The 27,062-nt window shown below is 40.4% G+C and overlaps 1 protein-coding gene and 1 long non-coding RNA gene across 22 annotated transcripts in view; one reads left to right on the top strand and one right to left on the bottom strand.

Annotated features, from left to right (window-relative positions):
• Nucleotides 1-574: 574 nt before the first annotated feature.
• Nucleotides 575-11,919, top strand: FAM161A (FAM161 centrosomal protein A). Of its 4 annotated transcripts, none has more exons than XM_075035429.1 (7): nucleotides 575-999; nucleotides 2,372-2,619; nucleotides 3,071-4,255; nucleotides 4,643-4,810; nucleotides 7,840-7,939; nucleotides 8,964-9,118; nucleotides 9,745-11,919. In XM_075035429.1, the coding sequence occupies exons 1-7, from the start codon at nucleotides 877-879 to the stop codon at nucleotides 10,217-10,219; spliced, it is 2,454 nt and encodes an 817-aa protein (XP_074891530.1). In that variant the 5' UTR covers nucleotides 575-876; the 3' UTR covers nucleotides 10,220-11,919. The 4 variants fall into 4 exon arrangements, with proteins under 4 accessions (XP_074891530.1, XP_074891533.1, XP_074891531.1 ...); XM_075035431.1 differs by having other exon boundaries at nucleotides 871-999; nucleotides 2,343-2,619; XM_075035430.1 differs by lacking the exon at nucleotides 4,643-4,810 and having other exon boundaries at nucleotides 576-999.
• Nucleotides 2,546-27,062, bottom strand: part of LOC142034349 (uncharacterized) — an 89,498-nt gene continuing 64,981 nt past the window's right edge. For 11 of the 18 annotated variants that reach the window (XR_012651599.1, XR_012651600.1, XR_012651593.1 and 8 more), the window contains 6 exons: nucleotides 18,236-23,331; nucleotides 9,708-9,819; nucleotides 6,420-6,597; nucleotides 4,515-5,541; nucleotides 3,304-3,399; nucleotides 2,546-2,724 (listed from right to left, as the gene is read on the bottom strand). This is a non-coding gene — a long non-coding RNA (uncharacterized LOC142034349). Of the gene's footprint in view, nucleotides 2,725-2,896; nucleotides 2,994-3,303; nucleotides 3,400-4,514; nucleotides 5,542-6,419; nucleotides 6,598-9,707; nucleotides 9,820-18,235; nucleotides 23,332-27,062 lie in introns of all 18 variants that reach the window. The other 7 variants (XR_012651598.1, XR_012651606.1, XR_012651607.1 and 4 more) reach the window with 6 other exon arrangements.

Genomic DNA, 27,062 nt, shown 5'->3' with positions numbered 1-27,062 from the left:
CTGCATTAATTGTTTCTTGGCTGTTTACAAGTGATGCCTTACCCCAGAGGACTACATCCAGCAATGCTCTCTTTTAGTTAAGGTATTAACTTTGATTAAAGCTTTCCTTCCCCACCATCACAAACGTCCAATTCGTGACAAGACTTAGAACAACGGTTGTGTGTGATTGATTGAATCTTTCCATCCGTTTCTTTGCATAAAAGGTATTTATAATTTCACTACAATGAATAGGTCCATCAATCATTAATGCCTCTCTGCAGAGGTGGAAGAACATTCCTGCTGACCCTGGTTTACCCTTAGGCCTGAATTGCTTATCTGAAGTGCAAACTTTAAGACGCGAGAAGATTCTTTGCTAACCTGAGGGGGTAAAAAACCGTGGGCTTGTCAAGGAGAGAGTTAGGAGTTCCGAGTGAAATCCTGCAGAAAGTTACCTAAAGATGGGTGCGGCCAGCACGCAGAGGAGCACAGCAGCGAGCAAGCGTTGCGGATGCGGAGGGGTGACGGACTCCAGCCGCCCTCCTCCTCCTCCTCCTCCTCCTCCTCCTCCTCCTCCTCCTCCTCCTCCTCGCAGGCGCTCGAGGAGGACGGGGCAGCGCCTGTCCCGCACCCGGAGCGGGGGGGTGCCCGCCTGGCAGAAGGCTCGCGTTGGCCGCCGGCCGCTGCCGCCTCTCCAACGGGCTCTGGCGGGCGCAGCAGCCCCTTCTCGGCCCAGGGCCGGCAGAGCCCTGAGCGGAACCGGCCGGGCCCTCCGCCCCCGCGGCGGATAAAGCGCTCCTCTTCCGCCCGGCGGAGGCGGAGCGGGAGCCTCCCCCGGCCCTGCCGCCTTCCCTCCTGGGCTTCCCTGCGCGCCGGCGGCGGCGGGGCTGAGCGGCCGCCATGGAGGCGGCTCACCGCGCGGCGCTGCTGGCCGCCTCCTGCCTCCGCACCCCGCTCGACCCGCGCACCCGGGCGCCCGCCGCGCTGTACGAGCGGGGGCCGCCGCCCGCCGCCGCCGCGCAGGTACCGCCGGGGCTGGGGGGGGAGGGGGGTGTCTGCCGGGCCGCCGCGCCGGTCTGGGGGCGGGTGGGAAGCGGGAAGCGCCCTCGGCGGTCGTCAGGCGGGCGGGGGGACGCGCGGGAGGCCTGAGGCTGGGGGACGGGCTCGCCTTAACCCGGCCGTACCGGCTCCGCAGGCTGCGTGCCCTTGCCCCGCAAGCCCGCCCTGGAGCGGCGGGCCTCCGAAGCAGCCTTGTGCCCGTCGGTTTTCGGCCCTCTCGGCAGTGACCCGTGGCCCAAGCGCGCAGGCGGGGCAGAAGCTGACAGATGGCCCTGCTGCAGCGCCCGGGCGGCAGCGATCTCTTAATGAGCTCGTGCCGCCCCGGGGTCGAAGCGCGACTGTAAGAACTGGCGATGGCCGAGCCCAGGGAAGAGGCCCGGGTCGTTCTGCGGATCGAGAACGGAAAGCGGGAGGTTTATGCGCAATGTCAGAAGCGGCAGGTTCAGAAGGAGGCGGATGGTGCCTTTCGCTGGGCGTCCCGTAGCAGCGTTTTAAGTTTACTGCTTTGATCATGTAATTCATGTTGCATTAGGTCACTAGGCTATGCAAAAACCGAGTTACAGATTTTTGCAGTGAAAAGCTGACAAAACGTGAACACAACTTTTTGTTGGAATGTCAGAGCTTATTAAAATACCTCTGTGTGGAAAAGTATTATTCTAATTTTTGGATAAAGAAAGGGTCCTGTAATATTTTAAAATGCGGTGGTTAAAAGTAATGTAAAGGAAGCCTTTGTAATGCCAACTGACCTGGTTTTAGTAGCTTCTCTAACTTGTGTAAGCTTTAAAAATATTTAAAGAATGGCCTTACCTGCCACAGCTGCAAGCTGCCAGACAGTATTGGAACTATAAGCTGTGCAGAATTCCTGTCACTTCACAGTAAGCTATGGAAATGGGAATAAACATTTTTACACAAGATATCTAATGACTTATTTTTAGAATGCTTACGGAAATGGGAGGCAGAGAAGGTTCTGTTGTGGTTTTGTTTGCTTTTAAAGAAAGGCTTTTTTAGAGCTGCATAGTTATCAAGGAAAAATTACACTGTACAAAATAGTTAAACTGTTTTCTTTTGATAAGTCCTTTTGATCATATTTCCTGGTATATATGTATTGATTACAGGGACAGACTTAGGAACTTCACATGCTTTAAATAGGACCCTTAGGATATATAAATCATTATGCAATAAGATTATTCCATGTAACTGCACTAACGTTTGTATACAGGTACCTCTGTTTGGTGTTACTGTATCGTTCATTAGACTTAATTAGGATAAAGCAATATTAAGAACCTTGTTCCCCTTTCTTTTAACAGTCAGAAAGCTTTACAAACATCTCTTCTAGGATGGTTTTGATTTGGATTCCAATACTGACAGAGAGCAGACACTCTCTCTAAATAGGGACTGTGACAAGTGGATAGACTTTTCCAAAATGTGCAATTCAAATCAAGAATATTACTTGAAGTTAGAAGAATTGAAGAATGCCCACTTGGAGACCATGGCAAAATTAGAAAGCATGTATCGGAATAAACTGTATTTAAAAGGAGTACAGCCCTTGGACAAGAAAAATGCTGCTTTTAACATGTGTTGTAGGTAAGTTTGATGGTACGTTTTATCTGAAGATTCTCAAATGCTTTGCAGACATCTGTAAAACAGCAGGTTTTTTTCTGGGACTGGAAAGCGTTACTCTCCCATTTCCTATAAGCAGATAATCACAGAAAAGTTAGTTTTAATAACAAAAATGCTTATTCACCTTGCTAACGGACTGTGAGATTTACAAGTGTGTGTACAGCAGAGACTGGGCAACAGGTTTAGTAAAGCAGGGTGCCTTTCTTTAAGTAGTACTGACTTGTTCAGGATTGGCACTTACTTAAAACTATGATCTGGTGTGAGCGCTCAGTGTGCTTCTCTTTTCCCTTCGCCTCTTCCCCGCCAGTGCTGTTCATTTTTATTTCCAATGATGATACCTTAAAGTGGAAGTTACTGGCTTTGCATCAATGTTGGACTGGACCCAAACCAACTTTTTTTTTTCCTTTTTTTAAAGGCCAACTTGGGAGAAGAGCTCATATCAGCCTCTAAATTTACACAAATCCTTTTCAGACTCTGACTTAAGTGATCCCTTAGGCTCAAGTATATCTGATAGGTCTGACAGAGAATTAGCATTTGAAGAAAATGGTAGTGAAACTGGATCATCTGCATTTGCTAAGCAACAGATCGAAAAAATGTGGGACGGGTTTTCTGTGGAAGACTACATCTCTCACACCAAACACAGCTTACCAAGCTCACCAGCCTTCAGAATGATACGGAAGAAACAGAAAGCATGGTCACCAAAAGTTACTGTGCCCAAGCCTTTCCAGATGACTATCAGAGAAGCTAGAAAAAAAGAACAGAATGTCAAATCAAAGTCACAGATTGAAATGGAAAACAACTTACTGAAGAAGCAACTAGAGGAAGAAGCAGAGTGTCAGAAAAAATTCCGAGCCAATCCAGTGCCCGCTGCTGTTTTCCTTCCACTCTACCATGAAATCCTGCAACGAAACGAAGAACGCAGGAGGTCTGTGAAAGAGAGAAGCAAACTCAAGCTCTTGGCTTCTCAGAAGCCATTTAAATTCCTTGAACGAGAGAAGCAAAGGAATGAAATTAGGAAAATGCAATTAAGAGACCTTTCCGCACCTGAAAAGAAAACAAACCTGTTCAAAGCAAAACCAGTTCCTAAATGTGTTTATAGTCCAGCTGTTAACGACAAGCTAAGGGAGGAAGAGCTCTGCAGAGAAATCAGGATCAGAATGAGAGCTGAAGAGTTGCTACGTAATTCATCTCTACCCACCAGCAGACTGGCTTTAAAAGATACCAATAAAAAGAAGAAACACAAGTGCATTGAACCAAAGGAAACAGAACATAAACCCAAGATCAAATCAAGTGTTCCAGATTTTGAACTACTACACCAGAAGTTTCAGAAACGGCTCCTGCAACAAAAACAAGTGAAACACCTTACAGTCTGTGAACCTTTTGATCTTCGTACTCCATATATTCCCTCAAACAAGGGGAAGATTTTGAAGGACATTCAAGGGGATGAAGAAAAGTTGAAAGAAACACGCTGGCCATACGCCTCTCCAAGACATAAACCTCAAGTGAGACGTTCAAGTGCAAATTCACATCTCTCAGGATTTGGAGAATCTAAATCACCAAGAATCACAGAATCCACAAGACGGCGGCTACAAGCCTTAAGGTGACTACTTCAGTGGTGCTCTGCATTTTATATATACTTTAAGAGTAGACCTCCTTTCTATTTCTAACTATGTAGTCAGTTCCTCCATATAAGACTTAATACATTAATATAAGGGCTTAATTATAATGTAAAACTTAAAGTATTTAAATATAGGACTTAATTAGTATTTATGATTGTTAAACAGTAGAATGTCCGTAGGAAAGGGATAAATGACTGCTGTTTCCCAGGATATGCCTGAATCCCTTAAAATGGCACATACCTTGTGTCCTCTTATGCCAACCCTGTTTCCACCCTGTTTTTCTCTTTTGAATCTCCTTTGCCAAAGTTTCCTTTGAAGTCTTGCTCTTGACTTAAAATGAATTCAGCCTTAGTTTATTTTTCCACCAGGGATTCACTTGAGGAAAAGAGAAAGCTGGAAGAACAACAAAAAAGGAACAGAACAAAGCAGAAACAAAGAACGAAAAAACTCCAGAAAATTGTAACAGCTCGGGCTGAGGCCAATGACCCACATCAGAGCCTAGCTCAGATGTCTAAATCCAAATTAAAAACATTCAGGTATTTTGTTGCATTCCCCTGAATCCTGAACCTCTCATTCTACGTTGTATGTTAAACATACAACGTAAAAAATAGCATAGTCTAAGTTTACATAATTACACATTTGATAAATTATACACTGTACAAGAAGCTAGTAAAAAAGGTGGCCAAGTTTACTGTTTCAACTGGGAAATTGTTGCCTGTTCTAATGATTTCAATCTGTAAGTTCCACCTTACAGTATTATAGATTAGCTAACAGGAGACTCCTGTGTTTTCTCAATTGACATACCAACTAAAGAGGAAAAGTTTCAAAAAATCAAAAGGAAAAGGAATAGTGTAGTTACAGAATATCCTTGCACTGCTGGATTGATAAGATGTTGGTACAACTTTGGTGCTAGCTGTCTCCTACAGTAGTAAACATTTCACAATTCAATTCTTTGTCCCAGCAGGTCCCCACTTAAGAGGGAAAATTAGAGCAAGAATATTATTTTAGCTAAGCACACATAGCAGCAGCTAACAAGGAAGCTGCTGGTGCTTAGGAGGAATGGAATCCAAAGTTACCTTTAGTAAAGATCCAAATTCAGACTGTTTCCATATGACTGAGGAAAGCGGTACACGTGGAAAAACATCAGAGCCTGCTGTAAGCTCGAAGTCCACATGGCTCCAGCTTTCTGATGCTAATCTGACTCCACAATTGCTTGACCTTGTGTTTGTGGCTAATTAACCATTTCTGCTTCTTGTTCTTTATAATCCTAGAAAAAAAAAATTAGTCCTGTTTGAATAAGTCTTTAGTGAGGTTTATAATCTGTCTTGGCATGATGGCACTGCAGCAGTATCGTCCATTTATGGTGCTGTTACGTGGAGATGGTGAGAGGTACTGACTGCTCTGCCCCTGCTGCTTCATGCACAGGCGGGATTCTTGGGCAGTGAATACGAATCCTAATTTCTAGTACCCAGGCAAATTGCCAGTAACTGACAGTAGTAGAACAAAACAATACAAGGGTGAACTATCATGAGATACGCCTGATTACAAGATTCATAGCTTGGACTAGCAACTTTTAAATTACCATACTAAACTTTAAGGTGTTTGGAATATGGTCCAGGATAGAGATTTTTCTGAAACGAGGGTGGAAGCTAGGGCTGTCTTTATGGCTGAGTTGAAAGGTAACTAATAAGGTTTCCTCATTCTTTTTTTGCTTTGCATGGATCTCTTCTTTCTTTATAGCTAAAATAGAAAACTGTGGATTTACTCCTAATAGGCTTTAAACTCTGGGCTGTTACAAGCAAATTTGCTAAAATAGTGCAGCACCACCTGCAAGACAATACTGCACATTGTTCCAGCAGCAAACTCTGTAATGGTTATTCAGCACCAATGTTGCTTCCCTGTGACCAGAAAGAGAAAATGCAGCAGAAACTGAAGCATGTACATTCTCCCATGCTGAGAGCATGAAGTGCAGTGGCTCAGCCGGGATATGCTAGAAGCAGCACTGCAACAAGCACTTTGCTTGGCCATGTGGGCGGTCAGTGACTATCCAGCATACATCTACGCACACCCACCGCCTCCCCCAAAGACAGCTGAAGCCAAAGCACACGTAGGAAGAAGCAGGAGTCTAGGAGAAGCAGGGCTTACACAGGGTCCCGGAGAGCAGAGCTGCAGTGGTAGAGATGCAGGTCAAAGAGGGCAGTCCCTTTTAACTATTTTGCTGGAGTCAGAGCTGAAGCACAATTGCTTTTTTAACACAACCACCAAATACTGTTAAGAACAGGAGCTTTATAATGTAAGTATCCTTGGGCAGATGATCTGCTGACTGTAGGACAGAAGCAGAAAACAATCTGAGTTACAGCAGCAGGGAGGAGAATTAAGAGAGACAGTGGGTGTGTTTACAGATTTGATTTGAGTTCATTCAACAGCGAACTTCACATTAGAGTATTTAGCTTAATCCGATTTCAGGAGTATTGTAAAACACTCATGCTTAATTCTTGTCTGCGCATAAAATTATGCTATTACAAAGCAAGATTACTTCCCTAGTGCTGATGCATTAAGGCTGGTACAAGTGCTTAACTTGATAATGCTTATTTCAGCATAGGCTGGGTAATAAGGTATATTAATTTAAGTGCTCTTCTAACAGCTAATTAGGTTTGTAGAAAGCTGCCTGAGAGAGCAAGCAAGTAGCAACAATGAAGTTCACTCCCTCAAAATGGTGAATAACTTGCCTTAATGCACAGCCATATTGCAGAAATTCAGAGGATGGTAAGGGAAAGAGGCAGGAGGAGACAGAAGTGTAAAATGATCCCTAGCTCTCATACTCGCCCTTAAGTATCTGACTTAGTAATGCTAGAGCTGGCCCAGTACAGAGGCAGCATCACAGAGAGGTGTCTTTGTTCACACACCGAGGATTACAGCCCATACTACCTGGATTATCTAGTGCTTGCCATGATCTGAGATACCATTTCAGTTGATGAATCAACAGTTTCATCATCCTGCTCTATTGACTGGGCCCTTGACAAACCAACTAGGGAAAAAAGTGCACCGTGATCCAGAATGTGGCCACCCCTCTTGTCAGACAGACTGGTAAAGTAGCAAGATTCTCATCGTCAAACTTTACCTTGAAGTACTGATTTTTATTCAATTATACTAATCTCCTATGGTGTATTCTGTTTAATTTTGCTTAGAACAACTGGAATATCTGTATTAAATCAGCATTTAAAAAAAACCCCAAGTATCCAAATTTAAAAAAACCCCTAAGTATCCAAAAAACCCCTAAGAATCCAAACTCAGATAACCTCTACTTAACCTCACTAGCCAGGACCCCTCTCTGCTTATCCAAAGTGACTACTTCAGAGACAGTTTTGTTCAGTACTTACAGGCAAGCAATTGCTGTGAAAATGAGACAATACACCTCAGACCCTATAACCACCATAAAATAATTTACCTTATATGTATCTTTAAGTATAGTATTTAGTTTGTTATGAGCAATTTAGCTGCTGTAGAAAATTACTTCTTGTATTATAAATTAATAATAATTTTCCTTGTACTCTACTTCCCTTAGGAATTATGAGAAGCAGAGAATGCAAGAGTATTTGCAAGAGTTACAAGAAATGGAAGAAAGAGTAAAACAAAGGCCATTGCTTTTTGAAAGAGTCACTCAGGTTGTCTTACTTCTGTATGACTTCTTAATCTTCTCTTCAAATACTGCATAAGACATTTGTAGTCAGACATTTTTAGAAGATATCTGAAAAAGACTTTTGAGACCAGTATTTGGCTGTTTTAATCTCTGTTGCCCCATCTCCATAAAAATATTACGAATTTTTGTGACTAAGCATTCATGGCATGCTTGCACAGGGAACTGAGATGGCTGTTGTAAACGTGTTGTCTGATTCGGTTACAGCATGAGTAATTCTAAACACAACAAAAAATTACAGCAACAAAATGTGAGAGGTTTAAGTTGGAAAAGAAGTGGTAAGAAAATTCAAGTATTCTTAGTGTCTACTGTAAAGCTCAGGTACAGTGTATTTTTATCTGTCCATTTCAGTACAGCTGGTAGTGTGGTCCCTGACCTCTTTCCAGACCCAGAGAGGCAGCAAGTCATGGATCACTGGTTCCCTTGTCCCTTCTCTCCATGTGGGTTTCCTGATCTGCCATCGCTGCGGGGCAGGAGCATCTGTGTAGATTGGAGGACAAGTCCTCCTCGCTCAGATATTACATGGAGGAACAGAATTTACACCCTCAGTTTCAGAGGCAGATACACATCTGTGTAATTTGTTAAACAGCACTGTAAGAAGGTGAATCAATACTACTTTTTTAGGGCAGCAGCTCCCAGAGAGGGAAGACAGAGGAGGAGGAGAGGGGATAAGGGAGAAGCCCTAGAAAGACTACATCTGATTTTCTACATGTCCACATCTTCCCCCTTCTCCCTCAATAGCTATATACAAAATGTATAGCTCTTCATTAGCCAGTGGGCGCAGGGAGCAAACTGGATTTAAACTAGTACAGAAAAGGAAAATCTAGGGTAAAGTTTTCAAGTATTGTTTTCCCATTCTTAACTGCAGCGAATAATCATTCAACTTGTCAGATGCAATTAATGAAAAAGTATTAATACAAACAAATAAAAGTATCAAAAGACAGGCACTTAATGCATTTAGATAACAAATAACCATTGTGATTTTCCTACAGAAAAATGCCAGAATAGCTGCAGAAAAGCATTATTCTAGCAGACTGAGAGCGCTGGGGATTTGCCCAGAGTTTGTTTCAAAGAAAGGAAAAACAACTAAATTGCTACAGTGCTCCAGTGCTGAAGATTTTAATAACTCCACTAATGCCAGAGAAAGGTAGAGATTTCTAAAGGCTTTTTTTTTTTTTTTTTTGCCACTACGTACCTAGTAATTAGAAACTAGTTTTTGATGTGGAAGTTTAGGGGTTTTGGTGGGGTTTTTTAATTATTTGTACTATTTCCTAGGTAAATATTTTACTATGTAGTTAGCTTTACTAATGTTAGCATTAGTATGTATTTTTAATGTTCTTTCCTTAATTAAATATTATTTCATAAATCAGAGGAGAGCACTGGATATGTTATGCAATTCACGTCAAAAAAAAAAAAAGAAAAACATTTTTTTATTTGTTCCTTTCACCAAAAATTCTGGCAGGTTGCTAGTAAGTCACTTAATTCTGCATTACCTTTACTGATTTTTAAAATAAGCCTTATAAAAAATAATTTTCAATATCCATTAGGTGTTAAAATTTAAAAAGAAGCAGAAAGAAAAAAATTGAAATATATAAGCAATACTGTTGAGTTACTTTCTAACATAAAAGGAGATCTAGTGTCCCCCTTTTCCTTCCCCAGTTCCACCCCAGCCAAGTCTACCAGGTTTGTCCTAGATTACCTGAAGGTAGTTTAAAACCTACTAGAAAGCATCTTACCTGAAAATAAAATCACACATAGAAATTGTCTTTGCAGAGTCATCGAGGATAAAGTGAAAGAAAGGGAATCCTTTGAGGAAGCAGCTGACAGCAGTCCTCGGTCTGAGCAGTCCTGTGAGGAGGAGGAGGAGAAGGAGGGAGAGAAGAGGAAAGGTGTCAAAACCTCCACCCAGGATGGCCAATTCAGTGAGCTGGAGGATGAAGAAGAGGCAAGAGCCAGCCCTTATGCTCATCAACCTTGCCACTCATGGGAGGCTGGGTCCAGCCCCTCCTCTGACCAGCACCGTGAAGAGGAGGAGGAGAAAGAGGAAGCAAAGGCAGGCCTGTCGCTTGGCCATTCCCAGGAGGAGGAGAAGGATCATTCAAGACCCAGCTCTCGGTCAGGCCAGTCCCATGAGTGTGAAGAGGAAGGTCAGTCTGACCCTGAAGCTGAGGGTGCCTTCAACTATGAGGATGAGGAATATGAAAATGATGATTCAGAAGAGAAACCTAGTGATGATGAAGCTGACTGAAAGGAAGGCAGACAGGATGGCCTGGGGCTCAGGAACCTTATTTCATTGCTGGCAGTGAAATGGACACCAAAGAAAAACTTGGCGCTTTGCTACTGATACAAAATTCTGTCAATTTAAACCGCTTAGCTTAACAGTCTTGCCAGCACAGAAATTTGGCTGTTTTCCAGTAAGAAAGATCAAGTTACTAATTTCCACCAAGAATTTTATATTAATCTTTATTCTAATCTTTGGTGATATTAGTGCACCTCTGTTCATAAAATAAATTGCAACCACTATTTAATAATAATGTCTTGCATGCTGTGTTGGTGAGTACTGAGGTCTTAACATGTCCAGCTCTTTCTGCATGCTAGCGAAGCCAGATAAAATTCTGGAGTAGTAATTTACCATTATCAGCACCTCCCAGTCTCAAACATTTCAGTACTTCTGGGGTGTCCTCCTGCAATAGCTTCTAGGACAGCAGTGAATAGACCAGGGTTTGTTGTGCAAGACCTCTGACTGTTTTTAGCAGAGCAGCTGCTAGGAAGACAACTTGCTATGCAGTTAGACAATATGGCCAAATTAATCTGTTCAATTCCTCCTTCCTCTTCCCATGGAGTCCATCTTCTGCCCACTTAAGTGAGCTGAATCGGCTCAGAGGTGGGTCAGATGAGTGCCAGGGCCAGAAAAGATTACTACTTTTGGAGGAAACAAGCTGTTTTATCAACTCAACTACTTTGTCCGGCTAAAATATTAACAGTATTGCCATCACTGAAGGCTCTCCCTACAGAGGAGAAAATGCCTAGGATACACTGAGAGCAGGCACTTAAACTTTCACAGAGATTTTTAATGCTTACAGACAAGTAAGGTAGAAGAATAGGTCAGTAGAATAGTATGTTCCATAGTGCAGATCTTGCATTACTGTCTAACCAAGCCCTAAAACTGTTCTTTCATCTCCATTTTGTTTTGAAGAGCTCATCCCGTGGTGATGTAAAATCATTCTTCCTAACATAGTGACAAATGCAGACATTAATCTTCAAATTTCTTTATTAAGACAGTAAACATACACTGTAAAGCAAAAATCTTACTACAGCAGATAAAAATGTAGCCCAGCAACTCTAGGTGCATGAAAGTATGGAAAGAAGTGCTTTACTACCTTTTTGTACACGCTTGCTACTCAGGACTTCTGCTACTACACAACAAAGAATGCAAATGGAAGGTTTGGGTTTGTTTGTTTGGGTTTTTTATTCTTTATATCAGTAGTACCTTCTCCTACTATTACAAGCTTTCTTGCTAACCTGTCGTATGCATTGTTAGGAGAGATAGTAAGTAAAAGAATGCATCCATATAATAACAGACCACAAACAAGGATTTCAAACAAGCTTTGTCTGGACAGTACAATGCAACATTGCACAGGTACTCAAAACATATTCATTGAATAGTAAATGCATTTGTTAAAACTATCAGGTTTGCAAAAGCATCTGCAATGACTAACAATAAGGATTTTTATTTTTTTATTATTTTCTTCCATGCTGCATGCAAGAGCACGGACTAAATCTGTTACTATTTCTTCCTCCTGACTTTGAGAAACTGTAACAATGTTTGGAAGATTTCTATCATTATTACTTTTATTTATTTTTTAAGTGTGAGCATAGCTAATATGAATTTGAAACTTATTTTTTTACTTAAATAAAATATCCATTGTATATATGTCATAAATGAAAGTACTAATCATTACTTAACAAGGAAAATCAGTTTACAATCTCCAGTAATACCCAACAACCTCACAGTACAAACTCAAGGTTGGTTTGCTTGTACTTGCCAGTATTCTATAATTCTGAAGAGTTGTACAGTGTTACTGAATTCATAGTCACATGTTGCTGTTGTCTCTTTAGTAAATCAAATTTGTTTTGAAAGAAAGCAGAGGAGCTCTAAATTATGTTTTTCTTAAAGATTAATTGAAGAGGTTTCAAATCAGAAAAAATTCACATCCGTTTTTAAGATCTGACAGCACTCAACTAAGTGTTCTAAAAGAACAAATAAATAATTGTTGAACTATTAAAGTAAATAAATTGCTAAAACTCCGTTGAACTGGAAGGAAGTAGCAAAAGCAATGCTTTTTTTTCCAGGTTTTAGAAGGTGGCATTCAGGACCTGCGTATAACTTAGATCAAGTTTTTCACTGAATTTTTACTATATTAACCATACTCAGAACAGAATTAATGAACACGAATAAATATGTTATAACAAGGAAGAGTTAGTACAGCTTTTGGAGGTTAGGCCTTAACTTTTTTAGCATTTCTGAAAAAGCCAAGCAGAATCATGTGGACTAAGGGGATCCAACTGATATGATTTACGTAGATTTCCAGGAAGCATTTGACACAATTTGTTATCAAAGGATCTTAAAGAAACCAACCGCATTGTAGGAAAAGAAAAGTCTTCATGAATTAGTAATCAATTAAAAGTTGAGGAAGGAAGACATCAGTTTTCACAGTGTAAATGTGGTTATTGGCAGACATTCGGTGAGATTAAAACTGTTCAGCATAGTCAGAAGGGAGCTGTAGTATCCATTGCAAAGAGTTTGCTGAGGTCATAGAGTTATTCAATGCTGTGAAAAAATGAAACTGACTGCAAAGAACATGCTGAAGGATCTTGTGACAATGATAGAAGAAGAACAGATATACTTCAGTTTTAATAAGTGCAAATAAATGCATGTGAGGGTAAAAAAATATTCCTAAACTATACAATACTATGCACTGAAAAAAAAGCAATTCCATCTTGAATACTGTATGCAGTCCTGGTCCTCCCATCTTAAAAGGGATTTATTATGTAACTGGAAGAAGGCAATAAGAATGATCAAAGAAAAAAATGGTTTTCATATGACAATATATACTAGGATTCTTTAATTTGGAAAAGATACAAGAGATCAAACTTTCAGATATTAAAGGAACCAGTTATGGAAATTACTTTGAGCAGCACAGATTTTCAAAGTGGAAGAACAATGAAATTTAAGTCAAAAAAACTGTTCAAAAATTGCATTACAAACAAGAAACAGATAAGCATTCCAATAAGGAATTAAAAATGAAATAAATAGCAAAGAAAAATCACAGATGACAGAACAAAAATGGGGAGAGACAGGTCAGGATGAATTAAACCTCACGAAGCAAAGTACAGCAGTGAAAAATTCTTCAAACAAAGAATAAGAGGCATGGACACCACGCTGTCATGAGATGAACAATAGGCTGGCCTAAAAACCAAGTCATTATTTGACTTTTGTGGGTTTTTTGTCAGGAGGATGATTTAAAATGTAGACAAAGCAGGAAGAAACTAATAGGATGATGGCACTGAAATGAAAATTACTGTATTTAAAGAAAAAACCTCAATAACCTCAACAACCTCAACATGAAAATCCAAATCCAGGTGAAAGATTTTGGGAAATTACCAAGATGCAGACTAGTACCATAGGAAAGGAGAATAGAGTATGTAGTACTTTGTCAGAACTCAAAACATTTCGATGCGATTAACATGGAGGGAAAAAAAATTCATTTGATTCACAAAAGATGATATAATAGAAGCATTTTAAGGTAAGAAGCTCATTAAAGAAGAAATGATGATGAGTTATGCTTTCAGGGAAGCTACCTAGCAGGAATGAGATTAATAGAAAACTTTCTCACAGGTTATTGAATATTCTGTCTTTAATATTTTAATTAATGGCAAAAGCACAAAAGTAGAAACATGTTCAAAAATTTGCAAAGAAAATGAGGAAGGTGTATCCAAAAAAAGGATTAAAAATACCACGTGGGAAGAGGAGGAAAACTTTGCATGTAGACCGTACTATTAAATATGAATTTAAAAAGTGCAAGAATAACATCTCTTTAATGGGAATTTATCGCCTGAAGCTGTAAGGAGAGAGACCCAGATTACTTGTTGAGCAATGGATATCGAACGACAAAATGTGATCATAAAAAAAGGCAATGGAATCAAAGGATGTGCCAGGCACAATATTTCCAGCAGGATTGGAAGAATGGTACTTGTAAGTCCACAAACACTACAGATCTCATTCTGGGTTTCTAAGTGATTGTCATGGTACTGAATGTGAGCAATAGCCTTGGTTGGAAATTCTGTACTAAACTTCCCCCCTGTGTATCTGCTCACATCTGCCACAGGTTCCCACTGAGATAAGCTGTAGCCATATCCACCACGCTGGAGAAGGTTGATATTACAGGCAGCTGAAGGGTCAGGATTATTGCTTGGCTGCAAGGCACTGGCTTGCAAGTGTATATAATTTGTAGGGGCTACACATCCCAGGAAAGGGAAGCAGATTCTGGAAGTTTAGTGCTCGCAGGCAGTGCCGTTGCTATAGAAAGGCTCTAATATCTGGTGAGCTCAGGCTGAAAATGGTCATAAGGTCACAGGACCTACACTGTAATAAGCCATCTGCATTTACTGAAGTTTAGAGACATCAGAAATGATGTGTTTTTAGCAGTAGCAAATTCCACAGGAAAAGGAGTATCACTGCCGAGTAAACCAAATAGAAGTACAAGGCCCATAGAGAAATAAAAATTAAGTAACAGCCAGGTGCAGTGCTCCATGTGACTGTTCAGCACCCATGCCCATCTAACTTGCACTGAATAGTGTTAATATTGACAGGTTGTACATAAAGCCAGTTTATATATATTTCTAACTCTCTCTATGTTTATCTGTATCATTATATTTATTTCTATGTTTTGAAGTAAGAAACCGGAATTTTTGGATATCATGCTTTTTCTGGGTGCAATGCAATGTTGTTGTATTGTTCTGAGGGAAGTCAGTAATAATTTTGAAAGCTAACATAAAAGTGCCACTTGAACGCTTCTAAAAACAAAGTGTCCACCTTTGAGAAATAGGGCTCCAAAAGCACAATACCCAGCTGGACTCCAGTGAGGCTATGGGAGGCAAGAAGAGTTGCTACTGTGGACCATTACAAAACATCTTGAGCTTTGGCCAGACAGCCTCCCCTCTTCAGGGGGTGTTTCTATCTTTTGTTTTGCCTTCCAAATTTACCTGCATTTCTCAAGCGTTCTTTGTATATATGGTACCACTTCCTCTAGAAATCATCTTCTCATGTACATAATTACCACAACATCAAGCAGGAGTTTGCATTCTCTTTCCCTTTGAGGAAAAAACTATTACATCATTACCTTTTGCAGCTGTTCCAAATGAATAGAATAACAAAAGAATTCAACTTTTTGAAGAAAATATTTAAAGTCATCGCTATTTTGAAATTATTTAATCATGGTCTCATTTAGAATCATCAGGCTTCTGGAATGGCAGAAAGTAAAATGCTTGCCTGAGTTTAGCAGATAATAGGCACTCTAAAGATCAAAATATATGTTAATTATTTCTAAAAGTATGTCCATACAGTTGTCCACAAATTTAAGTCAAACATCATTTTTGTATGCAGAATACATTTGTCTAGGAATACTAACTAGTCCATTATTACAAGATATGGCAACTGCATGCTTACAAACATTAACAAGCAGAAAAAATTAGAAACAATCTGATGTCTGTCCTCCTCACCCTTCAGTGGAATTTCAGTCTTACATCTCTGGTAGTATAATATTTTGGTAATTACTTGGCTTTAGGAAAAAAAAAAAAGAAAAAAGAAAAAAGAAAGAAAAAGCCCTTGCATACTCCAGCAAAACTCAAAATTGCTTCTTTCTTCAACAGGAATTTCAGGTATTTGAGGAATGCCAGATCTGAACTAAGACTTACAATGGTATCAGAAAATTCTGGTCCCTATTGTATACTAAAAAAACCTAGCAGCCAGATGAAGGAGCAGAGAAATCGGGGATCACATGAATAAGGCAAACTGCACAAAGTTGTAGGACCTGATGTACTGCTTTAGATACTAGTTTTGTATTAAGGAATAACAGCATTAAGAGGCTTCCACTGCACTAAGTGTGCACAAAGACACAGAAATAAATCCCCAATCCAGTCTTACGAGGCATCTGCGTATTTCAGAGGAAGTACATCATGTTTACTCACAGAGTAAATCCTTTCATAGACAGCTGAGCATATAAAACAGCTTGCTTGTGCCCAAAGAGCACAAGCTCTGTCCTCCCCATCCTTTCTTTTCCTCCTTGTTTTTCAGATGCTTTCACTGAGTCAAATTAACTTGCTAAAATAGCCCAGCCAAAAGAAGGGGGTGAGGTTAGGAGATGACAGGGACAAGCAGGACTTCAGCCTTTTAGTGCTGGCTAGTTATGATCAGCGTCTCACAGAACTACATCTCAGGATTAGCCACATGAGAAAATCCCTCACATGCTTAACTGGTTGTAGTACAGAGAAGACAGATGTTTATGGGCAAGAAATACACTGCTTTTCTGATAATTAAGACTGTAAATGAGACTATGTTTAATGTCGTGAACACAAATGGTACCATGGAAGCCAGTTGTTAACAGGACTGAAAACAAGCATATTTGCATTTGCACAGCTCAAAGCTTGCTACTAGTAATTAGGGCTTACTAACAATAAGCTTATTACTAACAATAGTTAGGCAGGTTAACAATAAGAAGGTTAGTGAGAGTAAGCAAGTTACTGATTACTAATAAGTAACCACACTACCAACACAGCTAGGAATTTCTAGTTGCCAACACAGTGAGTTGTTACAAACTGTCCTGTTACCCCACGTTATTCAGGTCATCACTCTGTTTTCAAACACAGCCTTCCACTTACAGATGTACATGGTTCTCATGCAGGGCTTCTGTTAACTTGCTATACTTTTTAATGCATATTTCACGCCATGCTACATTTTCTAAGATGGATAAAAGATACACAAATTACATTTGTAATACGTAGTAAAAGCAAGCAAACAAACAAAAAATCGGCTCTTACAGCTGTTAATGTGTGTGTCTCATTCTGATTAAGTTCTGCTCTGGGAAGCTCAGTCCAGTAACACCTTTATCCCTGAAGGTACTGGAATTGCCAAGGGCACCATCACAGATAGTCAAGCAATGAACTTTCAGATCTGACACTGAAGGGGCCACACAAACAGCTCGGTGTGAGTTAACACATTCCTTGATGATGACCAATCTGGGGTTTTGAATTCAAAGAGTTTTCTAAGGAAAAAAAGCAACTCCAAATATTACACAGCAGAATCTCAGCACAAAGTGCTAAGGCTAGTCTGACCAACACAAAGGGCCTGCTTATCATGCCACTGCAAAATATCCATTATTAAGAAATGCCTCCAATGGGTTCATGAAGTTTTTGATATTGCAAAACTGTGATACTGCCTGAGGCAGGCAGACGAGAAGCACGTAAATGACAGAGCTATTAAGCAATTAAGACTTAAAAACTAAAAAATAAATTTGCAGAGTTGCCCACTTTGAAGACTAGAAAAAACTATTACTTCCTGCAAACCCCTGTCCATTTCATTTCCTCAGTGAGAATTTCCCATATCCCTTGTGTCCTGAAACCAGGACGCCTTGCTTGTTAACTAGATGCACAGTCTATTCCTGGATGAAACCTTCCTTCTCCTTATATTCTGTTAATGCTGATTTTATTCAGGCCTAGCAAGCTGAGGCTGAGTTTAACTCTCCTTGTGTAGCTGGTTGGGTACCTGTTTGCCTGCTCCAGCTTGTTTCTAACCCTGAGAACTTGCATGCTACCCTTGCAGTATGCAGGCCCTCCTGTTCACACAGCTCCCTTCCCTCCCTTTGCCACTGAAAGGCAGCTCAATGTTGCACAGAAAGAGCCTTCAGCTTCAAACCAGCCATGCAACTTCACTTTTGGGGCAGAGTGACTTCTGACAGGAGTATCTAGACTTTTCTTATTGATTATAATAGCTAGAGCTATTGTGTACACCCATTCCTCACTGGATAAGTGCATGCATGAAGTAATGAAACAGTCTAAAACAAGCAGCCAAGTTGCTCTGCTCCTTTCAGAAGCCAATAATCACCAACCACATGCTATCGGTTTTTAGTCTGGGGAAGAGTGAAGCTACCTCGGTGATTGTACATATTTCTGAACACAGACAACAATGCCTCTACCATTTGCATACCTGACCCAACATCAAGTGGTCTGTGCTGGGAAGTTGGTAACATCTCTGCATTCTTATGAACAGCTGAGGCCAAGCTACACAACGAAGACTCTTTCTCAAGGGCTTTCTGTAGTTCTTCGTCTTCTCCAGAAGTGAACTATTTTCTGTTCTTATCTATAAACCAGAGATACTAATACATTTAACACATTAAAGAAAACACTATCTACTGAGCTTGTTACCTTTCTGAAGTTACAACACAGGGATATTGCACAATTATGCCACTTCATATTGGATGGAGACATCCTCATTTCCAAATGGGATTAGCTGGAGAATACCCATAGTCATTAACACATTTAGCATTAGTGGGACAGTAAATATACTGGGTAATATTCAACTTGGTATAAAGAGTAACTAGGAAAAAGTTGCTCAGTTTTATTCAACAACTAGTTCTCTTGTAGACACCTCACAGACAGTACAATACTAAAGTCTACTGTCTGCCCCCCTCACCCTAACACAGAGCCAGCATCTCTAAAGTGCAGGCCAAACTCCTTTTTAGGCCACACAGCTGAGCTCAGCAGTGTTTACCTGTGAAACACACTCAATTTAACACTAAATGAAAATGTTTCTGTGAAATGAATACCATGTAGCTCCTGTATCCAGGACAGACTTGCCACATCCCAAAGGAATTTCCATCCCTTGCTATGGCTGGCAGCTGAAGGGGCAGGAAACCCAAGTGGGGAACATCCAGGTACACTGACTACCTTCCAACATGCAGCCTACAGAGCACCTTCCACACCATTCTCACAAGGCCTGTGTCTTGACACGGAAAACTCCTGCAATACCTGTAAAAAGCTTTGAATTTCTCAGGCAGAAGAAATTCTGGAAGGGATAAGTATTCGGAAAAAAGAGCAAAGTCTGTCTTCACAGCAATTAACCTGTAGGTGAGATTCCTAATGGTTTCTCAAAAGGGACCGTAAAACAATCCAAAGAAACTGCACAGCAGAATTTTTCGTCTACATTTGTGTATCACCTTGAAGGAACCAAGTGGTTTCCATGATGTGGTAAGATTTTTATTTTTTTTTAATAATAGTTTTATCAAAACTTCAGTAAAACACATCTAAACAATAGCCTAGAGATGCTGAAAATATGCTTCCCTTTTCTGCTGTGAATTGTATTCCAACCTAACTCACCACCAAGACAGCCCCTTTCATATAAGACCCATTCAACACAGGCCTTCAGCTCCACTATTTCCTTCAGGCAGGCATCCTGTAAAATAATGGAAACGATCAAGACTCAGTAAATTATTTGTTACTTGTGCATACATGTCTGTGGATACTATTTACTTACCATAAATGAGAACAAAGGGCTAAGGCAGCATGACATCCTTGGTAAAGTACTTGTGAAATTTTCTTAACCAACATATGGTTTCACAGAACAGTTTGAAATGAATTAGAAATTTGCTTCATGTGAAAGGGAGCAGTCCCTCTCCTCTTTCCTGGCCTCTTACTATTGAACAGGGTCCAAGACTTGTAAAGTCCAGATCAAAAAGTCCTTCTGAGCACCCAAGTAAGCCTACTCAACTTGCTAAAATAGTAGAAATAATCTCAGCAAAATGCTCCATGCCACAACAAAAGCCCTTTCCAGCCATTTTAGTGAGCATCAGCGCAAGAACAAGGGGAGGGAAGACCAGATGACTGCTAGTAAAGGTGGGGGAAGTAAACAACAAGATGAGCTATTAATTTGTCTCAGCTGTAATATACAAGAACATCCTAAGTGTTTCTTATTTTTTGTTCACTGTACAAAAATCACTTCTCAAATATACTGAGGGATCTGACTGTTGTTTTTCCTAGACTTCTGATATAAGCCTAGCACAGATTTTTTTTTTAAAGTCATTTTGAAAATCCCACCTTTGGAGTTCATTACAGACTTCTCCCTTATACATAGATCAGCTGAGAGGCATGAGTCAAAATAGGATCTGTTATTCACATAACTGTGCATGCAATAACAACTTTTTCACTAGCAACACTGTGTTGCTGGAAGACATACTTGGTTATAACTTTGGGGTTTTTTTTACTAGACTAGTGTGAAAGGCAATTTTGCCAGTAGCTGCATAAGGTACACTGAGCTATGCCAGCATGCCCCTGGAATTCTTCATCTGGTTGCAGCCTTAGTACCCACAGAAGAGGCTGAACAGACAATATTTGTGTTTCTGCAACATCTACAGTATATCATCTCATCTACAGTAGGACTGTAACCTCCTCACATTGTCCTGCCACAAAGCCTTGGATGAAGTGATTTTTGAGGTGCAAGAAAGCAGCCCAGCCTCCCCTCTAGCACTGGTTAAAACCCTTTGAAATTTAGAGAGAATGAGACAACAATCCCCCCGCAAATGCACTTTTGCTTCCCAGAAAGGTGGGGGAGAGGAGGTGGACAGAGAATGAGAGATTTTCTATTTTCCCCTGCTCTTCAATTCAGTTTAATTCTTCCAAATTTCTACAAATTTTCACTCAGTTTAGTTTTCTGATCTGTTCCCTTGCCAGCTGTGCTGCTTGTGCCATCACAAGGGAGAGATGAGAATAATAGCAAAGAGGAAAAAAACAACCAAATTCAATGCTCTGCAGCCACAGGGGTCTGGTTGGGTCCACTGGCTATACAGAAGAACAGGAGAACTGACTGAAACAGAAACCCTGCCAACCATTCAACACCAAAAAAAGCAAAAACATTGCCAATGGCAGACTTCCTTTTAGCAATCAAAATCAATACCCTCAATTCTGGAGCAAATCTGATTTTCCATAAAGGAAGTACCCCATTTTAAAAAAAGAATCCTAACAGAATAGATACAAAAGCTACATTCCAAAGGATATAATAATTTTTCACATGGGAACTACAACATTTTAGGTTTTTTTGTTTGTTTTGTCTGGGTTTTGGGTTTTTTGGGGGTGGGTGGGTGGGAGGGGATTGTGTGGGGTTTTTTAGAACTTCCTGCAGCACAAGCTCTTTGGACTCTGTATCCCAGACATTTTGCTGCAGAATGTCTACTTACGTTGCAGTCACACAAAGAACAATCATAACAAGAAGTTTTGTACTCTGTGCTATAAACACTGGTAGAATGAAATAGAAAGATTAAGGAAAAAATAACTAAAAATAGAACTCTTTTCTTCCCAAAGGAAATAACATGATTTTTACCCCAGTGTCTTTTGTCATTTTTATAACAATGGTTCATTTTAGGCCACATCTCACTGCCCTTAGAATCAGGAAACCCTGGTACAAATGTACTACAGCAACTTGTGCTTTGTTTGCACTGTATGTCTGGGACAGCATCACAGATTTTAAGTGACTTGCTAGAGGTTAACATAGCTGTTTCAGGGAGTATGTTTTGCTAGAGCACAACTCTGACAATACCTGCAGCACTGGAGAGCTCTGCAGGTTTTGAAAGTGAAGGTGACTTGTAGGAACATCTCAACTCTCTAGATAAAGTCGTCCATTTTGCAATGGGGCATGTTCAGTGACCAACTGCTGATCAGGCCCAGATCCCAGCTTGATCAAAGAGGGATACCTGGCAGAAAAGTACTCAGCAGCACATTTCCAAGCACTCTTATTCACAGTGAGACCCCTACCTTTGACTTTACAGGAACTGCAAGAATTCAGTTCTCAGGATTTGACTTGCTAGAGGAAAAAAAATTATCCCACTCCCCTTAGTCACAGAGCAGCATTATGACCTGCAAACTCACAGCTCTGGATAACATGGAAGTGTTTGGATGTCTTAACTGCTTCCCACAGTGTTTTGCCAGGAAGAATACATCTTCACTATCAACAACAACATAGTGTTTCTCGTTACACTGTAGCAAATACAAAGTTCACACTGAGGTTGTACACCTCTTTCCTAACAGGAATGCCAAAAGATCACATCAGTTATTTTCTACCGTACAATGCTAAAAAGCTGTTTCTCTCTCTATTCAATACCAATGGACATTAAGGGAAACCCTCTACCCCCCAGAATTTCAATGGTGCAAAACCTGTCCTCTCTTCTTTTTTCACCTCTCCCAATACAGGAAACAAGCAACAAGCCACCTTTCTTTTATATATTTCAAAAGTCAAAACACTTCAGAGTAAGCATAGAACTGGAAAGAAAACTGCTGTACATTGGCATTCATATATCAACACATCCACATTTCCTCTGATAAGCACCTTCTCATTTTCCAGAATCAAGATTTTTCCCTTTCTTTGTCCTTTTGAGCTTGGATTTTAACTCTTCCATTTAAAAAAAAAACAAACAGTTTGCTGTGTTTCATGTTGGTCCTCTGGGTTTGTACCTCCTCTCCTGCCTGAGTTCCTTCCAGACAGGCTCTTGAGTACTCCATTTTAATTAACAAGCTGCCCTGGGTAGGGGGAAAAGACACCACATGCTCCATCTTCATTTTGAATAACAGCTCAAAAGTTCTCTGCTCAGCCTCAAGAGTCTGAACACTTATTTGAAAAAGTGAGGTGCAAGGCCAGGTCCTAGTAAGAGAAGTGGGTGCTTTGACTGAAACAGGGACTAGGATTTCACCTGCAACTCCCTCAGCAGTCATTTTAAACACTGAAAATAAATGTTATATAGCTGGGCATTTTCCACAAGGAAGACATCAGAATCCCTGCCAGCTCTAGAAGTTGAATATATTAAAGCTGTGCATTATCTTGTCAACACGTAGAACTCTTCTTTAGCATCCATTAATAATAATGAAATCATGTATATGTTTGCCCATTCCTGGATCTGTCCAAGTCCAATGCTAATTACATTCCAAAGAAGGAAGCTTTTGGCAGACACAGCACGCATCATGCCATAAGGCTGATTCCCCTCTTTTCCAGCTGTGCAGAATACAAGAAAGACCTATCTTTCTCCAGATATGCAGGAAAGCTTCATGCTCAGGGTCCTCTAGATCTCAGCTGCAGGCCGCTGGAGACTGTAGCTCTTCACTAGCTCTCTTGCTGACTCTCCACTTCAACTTCCCTATTCCCCAGCACTGTAGGTGAATACTCTGACCAAGAGGTGTACTCATTTCCTGTATCATCTTAAGACTATGATGCTGGATCTTCCTGCTGTGATGATTTAAAAGTATCTTCAAACCTCTGAATTCCTTTAAAATAAAAAAGTTGTAAGCCTACGTTTAAAAATCCACGACTGACTTTACACTTGCTCATACCACTTCCTTAAGAAGCGACAGAGGCTAGAGTTCACCTGCACTTGAATTCCTCCCAGCTGCTTAATGGCATTATCAGTTCTGGCAAATGCCTCCTAAACAAGGAGTGGCTGGAGTTCATTCTAGCGTGTGGGTCACCACAAAGACATAAAGCTCATCAGCTTTTGAACAAATTAAATTTGTGGTCAGAGGCAAAAATAACATTGGTGAATATCCAAGACAGACTGCCTTCATTTTCATAATATATTTGGCCCACAGAAAAAATAGAATATGGAGTGGTGTGCTATTTAAGTGAACAGATATCAGGGAACTTTTAGGATGATGAAAACAACTGTTGTTTCAAAGCACCAATGTGCAGTGGCTGCACACTGACAGCATTGTGAACAAAAGTTTTCTTCATCCCTTTTATCAAAGATGTAAAGTTATATGTCAGAGTCACCTTATCAGGAGGTGCAGGATAGTAGATGCATTAGCAGAGGAAGGAATCAATTCAGTCAATAAAGGAATTGATACCTGTCTATAGTTAGAAAACTCCCTTTACAGAACAAGCTGTTCCTCTGCATCATTGAGAAATAAAAGAGTTTTACTGAGTTTCTAAATACACAGATACATGTATAATTAATATTGTCTAACTGCCCGACATTGAGTGTTTTAGGATTTTAAGTGTTCTCTTCTTTTGTTCTTTCCTTCTCAAAAGTGCATCTAACAGCTATGGGGAAAAGAATAGACATGTAAAATTGTTATGAATTCCCTGTATAATGAGCAGGGGGCTGGTATACAAAGCTTAAAGTAGTGAATACAGAGACTCACAGACTCTATTGAGCAGGTAAACAGGATTCAGCCTTCTCTTTCTGACCCACTGGTGGGTGGCAGGATGGTGGCTTTCTGGCTTCTCCATCCATAAAGTGCAAATAATATTCATCCACATTCCCAATACTCAATGAGATTACTGGGCAGAAAGGCCTTGCACATGCAGAAGTACTAGCTAGGACATTCTGGGCGAGAGACAGGGAGATTTTCATTGCTGCCCAGAAATCTAGCTTCTGCCCAGGACAGCCAGGGAGGCAAGAATGCACATATTCACAGACAGGATTGTCTGCATCAGACCTCCCTGGAAGTGTTAGCAGAGTCTCACTGGGCTGGAAGACTGTCTGCCTTCAGAGCTCAGAGCAGTCTTCACAAGACAGGCCTGGAACATGCTGGCAGCACAGGCTCTCCTGCCAGAGGCTGTTCCATACTTGAAGGTCATCCACTGAACAATGGTCAGCAGGCATGCTTCAGGAGAACTAAACTGACCTTCAAGTTTTTGAAGCGTATAAAAAAGGTGAAACAAAGCAAATGGTACTTCCACATCACCATCTCCATTTGGATGCAGAATGCACTTGATGCAAATCTCCCAGTTGTCTGTGCATCTTGCACTGTGGTTCACATCATGGAGTAGTATTGAAAAAATGCAAATTGGATTCCTTTTGGATCAAATAAACTAAAAGATGCATCCCAGCCTCCACTGGGCAGCTGGTCCCGAGGACTAAAGAGCTAGTCAAAAGTGAAACCCTTGAAACACGCAGATCAAACATCAGGTTGTTGCACTAAGAGTTCTCCTCTCCAGAGTGCCACACCTGCTAATGGAGATGCAGGTAAACCTCTGAGTACAGACCAAGGACACTGTGGAGGGCATCCAGCAGGTGGCAATCTGCTGATAGCAGTGACAGTAAAGAGTGAGCAGGAGGTCCCACTTCTGGCAGAGGGCTCAAGGATGAGAATGAGGAAAGAGGAAGACAGTGCAGAAAAAGAATAATGCTTAAGCTTTACGTTATCTACTAATTTTTCTCATTTTGAGAAGTTCAAACAAAGCAGGCAACAACTGTGCAGAAAGACTTACTTGATGTTATGGATAATAGTATTTTCTTAACAGTGTAAAAGCACACAATCATTCCATGAAGAAACATCTAACCTTCACTTCACCTATTCCTTGAAAAATATTTTATTAAAATGGCATTTACAGCATAAGACAAACTTAGTGGTATTATTCCAAGTAATTAGTTTTGTCAGCAGACCAAACAAATAATGAACTATGAGCCTTTCGTTACCACTAATGTCATCAAGAAATGAAAATGTTGACAAACAGCTGAGTTTAATTCTTTAAGAGTATCCATTAGAAAACAAACCAAAATACCCAGCAGACATAATCCATACCATCAATACTATAGGTACTTATCCCTTCACCTTATCTCAGAAATAATTAGAAAAGATGTGGTTGTCATAGACTGGAGCAAGACATGACTCCTTATAGAAAGGATGAATGACTCCATATAGAACTGAATATAGCCGTTTGTGTGTAGAATTGCCTCTGTCATGAAACACACTCTAAAGTACAATGACAACAAGCACAGGAAATTAAAAAGAAAAGGCACAATCCTCTAGAGCTGAAAGGCTTGCATCTTTTCAGTTCAGCTTCCGGTTCCACAATCCTTTTCTGCAAGGCCTCTTTGTCTCTTTTGGACTGCAAAATGAATTTCTTATCCTTGTTCCAGTTCCTTCTATGCTCTTTGCAGTTTGGACACTCTGAACCTTGAAGTGCTTCAGCCGTGGGTCTTTCTGAGGGGATCTCTGAAGTGGGCAACTAACTTGGATTTGTTTTCCAGTTTATTCTCTCTAGTACTATCAAAAGTAAAACTTCTAAACACTGAATTTTACAGATATTCACCTAGGTAGCAAACCTGTTTGTCTCAGAAGCATTCACAGAGTAACAGATTAAAAAACCAATCACCTTTTTTTCCTTTTTTATATATGGAAAGAGACTTGGAAGCTGTATGGCTTCTGTGGTGTATAGATTCACAATCTATACTCCAAATCCATAGCTTAATTGGGAACAAAAGTCAGGGGCAGAGTTTTTAAAGCATTTAGAAGGCTTGTAGTCTGCAATCACCTATATGCTTTTGAAAACACCTCTCCAGCCTTTCTAACCTGCCACTAACATCTGTTTACCCAAAAGCAGATGTGTGCAACTTCACTCATTTCAGCATGCCCTCAACAATCCCTGCACAATAGCACTATGAGTATCCCTTCTGAATTCTTGAAAAAAGGAAAAAAATCCACAAGGTAGGGAGTGAATTCCCCCCTCTAGGCAACTCAAATGTTCAATATGCCTCCCTTATGACTGGACATTACTTACAGCCACATAAGTGCAAATGCCTATAAATCACAAAAAGCATTAGAGAATGTGGCCAAAGATCTCCTGAAACTAGTCCACACAGAAAATAGAGTTCAAAGTACAGACCTCCCTCTCTCCTGCTAGTCCCTCTATCAGCTGTTCTCATTTCCAGAAAAATCCACATCTTCCACATCAACTGATGACAGGTATAAAAGCAAAAAAGGGAAAATAACTCCTATTTTTTAAGAGAAGATGAGGGAAACACTAGGATTTTTGTGACAGATGAAGATGGCCCGTAGCAGCAAAACAAAATAAGAAGCACCAACAGAATTATGTTGGGTTTTTTATACAGTCTTGTTCGTCATGACTAACAAACAGCCTCAAGTTTAGCTTGGTCTCATGGAGCTTTTATAAATTTCAGTTTGTACAAGTATAAGTCAGAAATAGCAGTTTGAACTGAACAGAATTACACTTTTCAAATGTAGCACAAGCAGCATGTCAGTGCGTGTCCCTG

Source organism: Buteo buteo, chromosome 9, assembly GCF_964188355.1.
Source record: "Buteo buteo chromosome 9, bButBut1.hap1.1, whole genome shotgun sequence".
Taxonomy (NCBI): domain Eukaryota; kingdom Metazoa; phylum Chordata; class Aves; order Accipitriformes; family Accipitridae; genus Buteo; species Buteo buteo.
This window is presented reverse-complemented; position numbering and strand designations above follow the sequence as displayed.

Excerpts from the sequence above, each read along its gene's own strand:
- FAM161A (XM_075035429.1), top strand. The coding sequence starts at position 877 with ATGGAGGCGGCTCACCGCGCGGCGCTGCTGGCCGCCTCCTGCCTCCGC. Across the intron at positions 7,940-8,963 it reads TTTTTGAAAGAGTCACTCAG|AAAAATGCCAGAATAGCTGC; the intron begins GTTGTCTTACTT and ends ATTTTCCTACAG. Across the intron at positions 9,119-9,744 it reads TCCACTAATGCCAGAGAAAG|AGTCATCGAGGATAAAGTGA; the intron begins GTAGAGATTTCT and ends TTGTCTTTGCAG.